At 36.6% G+C, this 8,956-nt stretch overlaps 1 protein-coding gene across 1 annotated transcript in view; it reads right to left on the bottom strand.

The window, feature by feature from the left end:
- NBAS (NBAS subunit of NRZ tethering complex) overlaps positions 1-8,956 on the bottom strand; it is a 368,998-nt gene that overhangs the window by 237,967 nt on the left and 122,075 nt on the right. The window contains exons 25-26 of the mRNA XM_050951646.1: positions 6,040-6,184; positions 1,140-1,253 (exon numbers count right to left, since the gene is read on the bottom strand). Of these exons, the coding sequence (XP_050807603.1) occupies positions 1,140-1,253; positions 6,040-6,184 (259 nt within the window). The remainder of the gene's footprint in view (positions 1-1,139; positions 1,254-6,039; positions 6,185-8,956) is intronic.

An 8,956-nucleotide genomic window follows, 5' to 3' on the forward strand; every position in this document is an offset into this window, starting at 1 on the left:
CATGCATATTATTCCACCGAGTCTCCATGATACCAGCTAGGTCATAGTTGTGTTCATTTACTAGCATTTCAAGTTCATTCTGCTTATTCCTCATACTTCTCGCATTAGTAAACAGACATTAGTGATAAAGAAAGTCAACAAGATGCATGAGAGTTTATGTAAGCCACCTCAGAACATATGCCGGTCACATGCCTCACATTCAAAGTCTGGAGAAAATATGTTTTATGCACACTAATACCCTTGTAAACATTAACAGAAACAAAACAAGAATTTAGCATAAACTATATGCAAGAGGTAATATTGACATGAAAAAGGAAAATCAGTGATTTGGTCTAAGTGGTGGGAGGCAAGATGTACAGGGTAGCCAGGGAGGAAGATTAGTTTTCCCAACCAACACCAAAAACTTCAACATAGTCCTAACCATAGAATCTCTAGTGATGCCTCCAAAATACCAATAGCAACATCTATATTGAGCTATACGTGAAAAGAGTTACATATAAGTTCTCAGCATTATTATCATTAAATATAATTGGAGTGTTGAAAACACTTCAGCAGAGAAGTCTGGAGGAACATGCCAAATTCACTGCCTTCCTTTTCTGAAAAAGCAGAAATTTCAATATGGAACAGCTATTGTACTGCAGGTCCAATCCTGCAAGACGTTCAACATCTTAAATAAACATTCAGTCCTAACACATTACCTTCAGCATAAAAATATGCTAAATCAACTGCAGATAAATCATGTTGTTACACTGAAGTTTATGTGACACACAACTTTTCTTCTCTGACATGAACAGGACTGTTGTTAAATCAAACTAGCATACTTGACAGGGATAAAAAAATTACTGGAATTTTAATACTAATTGGTTCTACATCATAAAATATTGTCACCTGTAAATCCAAATTTGACATGATCTTTGGCTCAAAATCTAAATTAAACAAGGCTTTTCTTATTTTATGTATTAAAGAAGGTCACAACAGCTGACTACAAGATCACCTGTAAAATAGGTCAGTCTTCCCTGAAGACTGCTCCTCCAGAGGACAATTTAGTGACATCCTCAAGTACATCGTGATGATTAACTCAAATGCCCTTGAACATAACACATATCTTGCACTGCAGTTTAACATTTACAACAGTTTACCTGCAACTCTCAGTAAATCTGCAAGTCCCAGGAGTTTGGCAGACAGTTTGTAGTTTGTGGGCAACTGAGCAATACAGTCCTTGATGAGGCTGAGTCGATCAGAACACAAACGCACTGTTTAAAGAAAATACAATATTTAAAGGAAAATTATAAGTGCAAACTTTCTCTAATTTATGTATATAATTTTTGTTTAAAATGCAGGCACACTTACTCATGCTGCATAAACAAAATACCTTGTTTTCTAAGGTAGTATAATTATTTGTTATAATTTAATGAGGACTGTGCAGAAGGTCCTTGACAAACACATAAAATACATCTCTCTATCCTGAAAAACTTGCAATTTACATTAGGACTTCAGAGGCACATTTTAACATTAGTGGGCACCATTAAAATCTCTGCATTTACTGATTGCACCAGTTAAATTTGTCAGAGTATTTCTCATTCTAATTAAAAGTAATACACACACCAAGCCAACACTGCAGTTTCATAAATATCAAAGATGGGGACTTTCAGATGTATTCAGTATTGGCCTAACCTTAGAGTTCTACCACTTAAGTACAATTCAGTCAACGTTGACCATTTTGGTAAAATCACACCCCAAGATTTTAACTGAACTGTCTATACACCAGTACAAATTGTAATTAATTAAACTTGTGTTACAAAAATTACACTGACGTAACTGAACAGAATTTAGCCCAGAACTTAGAGGTAAAAACTAATGGATTTATGGGCCTGAATAGGCAATAATTTACACCATTCTACACTGGTGTAACTCTACTCGCTTCAATAATTAGTTTTGATGCACAACAGTATAACTGAAAGAAGGATCACATCCTTAATCTAAATGGAACCACCAAATAAAGTTTAAAAGATACAAGTAGTCCCATTTTAAGATTGAAAAAACAGTAAACAGCACCCCTTCAGATTAAAATATTATATATATACATACACACACACACAAAAATTAAGAACTCTATGTTTGAACTTGGCCCTCTACCCTAAAAGTGTAAAAAAAAAATTTAAGCAATTTTCACATATAATATTTAAAAGTCCTAAAAGCTTTATAATCATGTCATTAATTTTAAAGCCATTAATTCAGAAGGGCAATTTTGTTTCTAATACAAATACATTCAACAAGGTTATTTTTATGTTTTATTTATATAGCAGGAACTCAAGAGCTGAACATAAGACTGCATCTGTAAAATGTGTCAGTCTTCTTGAGATTAAGAAGATAAAAAACAAGGGTGAATCATATAGCTCGTTAACGTGAACAACTGTTAATATTGGCCAGATCAGCACAAGAATCAAGGCAGGAACTTTGGAAGCTCTCAAATCCTCCTCTCAGTGGCTCTCTCAATTCTTACTGCATAGTTATATTCAAATAACGTAGAAATGGATTCATTAAAGGGGAAGGGAGAACAGACGTAGTCCCCAATCCCACTTCTTGTTGGCAGGGAAGGAAGATAGGTGTTTTATTTTTTTCCCCTTCTTCTTTAAAGCAAACTCATCTGGAGTATTGTGTTCAGTTTTGGACCCAACCACTACAGAAAGGATGTGGACAAACTGGAGAGAATCCAGAAGAGGGCAACGAAAATTATTAGGGGGCTGGGGCACATGACTTATGAAGAGAGGCTGAGGGAACTGGGCTTATTTAGTCTGCAGAAGAGAAGAATGAGGGGGGACTTGACAGCAGCCGTCAACTATCTGGGATTGGTCCTGCTTTGAGCAGGGGGGTTGGACTAGATGACCTCCTGAGGTCCCTTCCAACCCTCATATTCTATGATTCCACACCTGAAGGGGGAGCGTCCAAAGAATCATAGAAGATTAGAGTTGGAAGAGACCTCAGGAGGTCAAAGAGGATGGAGCTAGGCTGTTCTCAGTGGTGGCAGATGACAGAACAAGGAGCAATGTTCTCAAGGTGCAGTGAGGGAGGTCTAGGTTGGATATTAGGAAACACTATTTCACTAGAAGGGTAGTGAAGCACTGGAATGGGTTCCCTAGGAAGGTGGTGGAATCTTCATCCTTAGAGGTTTTTAAGGTTTGGCTTGACAAAGCCCTGGCTGGGATGATTTAGTTGGAGTTGGTCCTGCTTTGAGCAGGGGGTTGGACTAAATGACCTTCTGAGGTCTCTTCCAACCCTAATCTTCTATGATTCATAAGATGCACTCAGGTACTACAACAATAGGATGAATATTCTAACAAAGTACAGGTGGGATTTTAAAAAAAAACACTTATGTGGTTCAAATCTGTGGTGCAGCCGGATGGATGGATAATCAGACTAAATAACGTCTTAAAGTTAGCATTTTAGATCCACAACAAGGATATCTGTAAATGTTTTTAAACCAGGGCAGGTAGGCGGAAAGAGTGTTTCTTGGCACACAATGCTAGAATGCTGTTCAAGTAGCTTCTACACTACAAAATCATACACTACACCTCTACCCCGATATAACTCCACCCGATATAACACAAATTCGGATATAACACAAGCAGTGCTCCGGGGGGGGGGGGGGGGGGCGGGGGCAGAGAAGGGCAGAGCTGCACACTCCAGCAGATCAAATCAAGTTTGATATAATGCAGTTTCATCTTTAACGCAGTAAGATTTTTTGGCTCCTGAGGACAGTGTTATATCGAGGTAGAGTTGTACTTCTGCTCCTAGGATGTTTCCTTTGGGGTACCTTAACATTGCTTTAACAGAGCCTTGCAAAATTCTACTAGCTCACTTACCCCAGTATTTAAAAAACAAACAAAAAATAAATCAGGCAACTAATATGTTCTTTTTTAGCATCATTGTGAAGATAATGATGAGAGACTATGTTGCAGCTGGGACGGTAAAGTATCCTGAGTATTTTGCAAGCTAGTATTAGACGCAGGGTCTTGCATTTAAGATCAATGGCACCTGCAACACTAAAAATCTCCTGACAAACTCCTGAAGGGCTAAGATGGTCCCAAATGTGACCTTTCAGGACTTGATCAATTTAGTTATTTTTCATTAGTTCAAAGTCACCTAAACTCAGTTTAAAGAGTATGGGCAAGCAAAGGTGGACATGAATGATTAGTGGGATTAGAAGACAAAGACTGAGAAAGGTATTAAAAGAAAAGAAAATGCAACAAAAGCTAGAGAAAAACAAACTGAAAGAAATGATTGGGAAACTACTAATGAAAACGTGGAGAAGAAACTAAACTAAAAGAGGCACATAAAGAGATTTTTATGGATGAAAGCAGAGTCAGGAGTCATTGTCTCAAGAAGATCTGATATGGAGAGAGGAAACGAAATTTGGTAAAACTATTTGAGGAGGAAGATGACATCCAGAAGTACAGATATGATCAACTATTTTAATATATATAAAATATACTACGAGACTCGTACATATTTTGGCAATTAACTAGAGATGACTGTTCAGTTGGTTGCAAAAAAACTGGGACGGGGAACAGAAGAGATGGAGTTAGGATAAAGAAAAGCCAAGCTAATGAAATTAAAAGACAAGATGGTATAAGTAAAATAACTCTAAAGGTTAGGCTCATAGCCACAGAGAAATTCTGAGAAAGGTTGTGAGAGCATCCTAACATCCTACTGAGCAAGATGATACTGCACAGGATCGGATGGGAAAGGAGGCGGAGAGATGGGGTGTGGAGTGTGTGTGTGTGTATTTGTTCCTCTCTCTACTGTTCTGAGAAGTTCTGATACAGTGCACTGCAATTCCCAAGCACAGGGTACACTACGAATGTAAACCCACAACTTTAATTCTTTCCTTCCTAAATAGTGTCTCACTCTTAGTGCTATTTTAACATCTTTAAAATATTTAAATTATTGTACAATAGCATCTAGCTAAGATAAACTTCTTGCAGCTGTATGAAAACTTCAATGATTTTTTATTCCTTTACTAGATTAATTTATTCAAAAGATTTTGAAGAGAGAAGGATAAAGCAGTACCATTAAAAATGACAGGCTTCATTTCACATGCAGTAATTATGGCAAATTGGACATGTTACAGGTGATATTAAAACTGTATTCCAATATGATTTTTTTTATATTACTCTGTTTTATTAAGTGTAACAGGCATAAGAGAATCATGCATATCACTGAAAGGTCATTTATAAACTGAACAAAATAAATGAATGAATTCACCTTGAAGAAGAAGAATTCAACTGTAGAATATAGAAATATTTAGTACCTAGCTTTTTTATCCTTCAACCCTGTGCCACAGGAAGTTCTTATGCTTTTCCTATGGAAACATAGCTGTTTCATTTAGCTTTTAAAAAAATATTTGCAATAGAAAAACAAAAGAAAACTCCACACCACTTTAAAAAAACGGGAAACACAAAAAAAAAAACTATTTACAATTTTAAAACAAGAGTTCTCCAAAGGAAATCTACTGCAAATGTTGACCTTGACTGCCAATTTGTTTTACAGGAATATATGAAACCATACAGCAATCTGCTTAAGAAAGAAAATTATTCTTTTTTCAAGAGCAACTCCCTGCAGAATTTTTGAAAAAAGGACTCTCTCAAAGGTTGTTTTCAACATAATTAATATTGTATGAATATTCTGGGCATCATTTCAGAGGTGTACTTTCCACTGCAGTCAGTGGGAGCTGTGCATACTCAACATCAATGATGATCAAGCCCCTCACTTTTTCAAAATAGTTTCATGAAAACAGATTACATTTAAACAGTGTCTTTCGCTCTCAAAGGATCCCCAAAGTGCTTTTACCAACTGAAAAAATATTAAAACTCTTACGCAGCAAAGCACTTATGCACAAGAGTAAAATATATGTACATATGGAGTCTTATTAACTTCACTGGGATTACTCATATTAAAGTTAAGCACAATTTCAGCTAATGAACTGTGGGTCATGTTCCACCACGCCATCACGTAAGGGACATAAGTAGTACATTGTACCTTGTAATGGCAAGATTGTCAGACCAAATTCTTCAAGATAACTAAGCGCACGAATGAGATCTAGCTCATCTTGGATAGCACTGGGACAGTCAACAATAAGTTGTAAACAGCACCTAAACAAACAGAAAAAGAACATTACAAACTTCTGTAAAAAATTCAGACGAGTTGCTGCTTTTATATATATATTAAAGGATTAAAAACAGTATATATATGTCTTTTATATATATATAAAAACAGTATAAACTTTTTATATTTCACAGAAAAGTCAAGTGCAATACACAGTGGTTTATTATACTTTTGCATTGTCAAACTTTTAACACAAACTGCACCATGTGACAAAGAGGTTTACATGATTTCATTGTTAGCTGACCAATGGTCTGTGACACCCAGAAACACATACTAGTTACCAAATATCTTAGCTGAGTGACTCGTGATACTAATGACCTAAATTAAGACAATAAATTAGAAAAAAAAATAAAGGACTTGAGTACATTTAATGAAACGGAGACACAGACATTTAAATTTATTGAAACATTTAATGCAGCATTTAGGGGCACACTTCTGTGCACTGCTGCTGCTTTTAAGCTTTGCCAAAAAAAAAAATAGTACACAATGTCAAAAAGCTTGAGGAAAAATTACACAAACACAACCCTTCCAGGAACTCCAGGAAGTTAATCTAGCAATGTTCTGTGTTTAAAAACAAACAAACCAAAAAAGAATACACAGAAATGATAGATTAAAATTGCTGACATTGTATCAAGTACAAATAAGTGTTTAATGCATGACTACATACTATTGCTCAAGTGTAAAATGCATCAAAAATTATTATTGTCTTTAAAACAACATTTCATCTTATATGGTGCACAGTGAAGGAGGCATTGCTTCACAAGAACCTGTGTATTCTATCTCATGCCTATGCAATTTGCCATGTGGACATATTCATATATATGGAATATTTGGTAGTAATATCTGAGAGTGAAAGAAGGTATCCAGTTAAAAGGATACAATTGTGATAGATGTGAGCTAGCTTTGTTAATAACTGAAGAGTCAGATTTTCAAGACGATTCAGCACATTCAGCACAGACTAGGTTTTCAGAAGTGCTTGCCATCCTTTCGCTCCCTCTGTTCTCAAAGAGAGCTGGGCACTTTTGAAAATCTCACCTCCTTATTTAGGTGCCTAATAGGAGCTGTTGTGTGTTGAACACTTCTGAAAATCTGGTCAAGTCACATGTTTGTGTCCACCTATGTAACTACTCAGACTATAAGCATAACCATTTAGAATTTAATTGGAACAAACCCTTTCAATTGTGACTTAGGTCTACAGTAAAAAAGTTAAGGTGACCCAGCTGCATCCCTCAAGTATGTGAAAAATCCATACCCCTGAGCAACATAGTTACTAACTCCAGTGTAGACAGTGCTAGGCCAACAGAAGAATTCTTCCATTAACCTAGCTACTGCCTCTTGGGGAGGTGGATGAACTACAGTGACAGGAGAACCCACCCATCTGAAGTGCTATAGTGATGTGGCTGTGCCGCTGTAGCAGTTGAAGTGTAGCCATAGCATAAGTCTGATCATCATTACTACTTTCTAAGGAGGAAAATACTACTTAAAAATCCATGACTAGTTAGCATGGGGAACAGTCACTGTCATACACACATGGCAGATTTAATCTGCAACATTCTGCCCTCTCTACAGGCACATAAATCCCCATTGAGGAGATTTTAATAATTAGATACAGCATGTGCATTTAGATTACTGAATGCATATGTAAATGGCAATATTATAACAAATGTTTATAAATATGTTTTAGCAGGAATCTATCAATATTTCTGCAGTGTATCTAGTAACCTTGGTATCTCGGAAATGTGACAAGCAAGCAATTGATTTTAAGAATGCACCAGTCTGATCATTATGGTGTGGGGTGCAAAAATCAGCACAAAGCCTATGGTTCAATTTAAAGTATTCATGATAGACAGACATGGGCCCTGCCCCAAAGAGTTTAATATTGAACTTTTTATTAGATTATAATGTGTTCAAAAAGTGAGGGAAGGGCAGCTAACTCAATATTACACAGGCTAAGCACTGCATAATTTGATGGCTCCCAACTGTTCCAAGTCATTGTCTTTTGGAGTAAATAAAATCTGCATGTCTTCAGCTGCTACACAATTCAGCCATAGTTGCTGGGCTGTTTCATGTAAGGGACACAACCAAAGTGGGTCTAGAGGAGGGATTTGAACAAGCAGGGCAATGGCCTTAAGGCTTAAATCAAGGCATATACTCCATGTAGACAAGGCAGTGCTGAGGAAAGTGTAGAGATCTTAGTGGGACAAACAGACAAAAAAGATGCTCAAGGCTCACATTACTGAAGGAAATCAATATATCTTCTATGAAATGTCTCCTCTGCGTGCCTTTTTTAGTTTTAAGTAATCCAAATTTATACAAAAATTGATATTTACGATCAAAGTATGGCTGCAAACACAGAAGTATAATTCCCCTCAAATAGGTGAATATGAACACAACCAAAGCTAAATTAACAAACCAAAACATCTCCAGTCTTCACCTCACATGTAGAAGTTCACCTCCTCACTCAAATGGGTAACAGAAAAAATCTGTAGGGGACTGGAGAAAGTGCTGCTCACGTACTAAAATGTAGAGACAATGCCTCCCCCTAAAAGTCTTTCCCTAAAATACCATCAGCGGTCTCTGATTGGGTTTGGAAAAGAGAGAGGCATACCCATAGGCCCATTCTTTGTTGTGGTTATTTGACTGTATTTGTATATAAATATCAGACAAGATTCTGGGTGTTATGCCATACTTGAGAATTTAACTTCCAAGTTAGTCTGAATGAACATCAGTCTACCACTTCAAAAATAGCGAAAAGGTGGGTTGGGGAATCAGAACTGCATTTTCAGTCACT

The sequence above is a fragment of the Gopherus flavomarginatus genome, chromosome 4, assembly GCF_025201925.1.
Source record: "Gopherus flavomarginatus isolate rGopFla2 chromosome 4, rGopFla2.mat.asm, whole genome shotgun sequence".
Taxonomy (NCBI): Eukaryota; Metazoa; Chordata; order Testudines; family Testudinidae; genus Gopherus; species Gopherus flavomarginatus.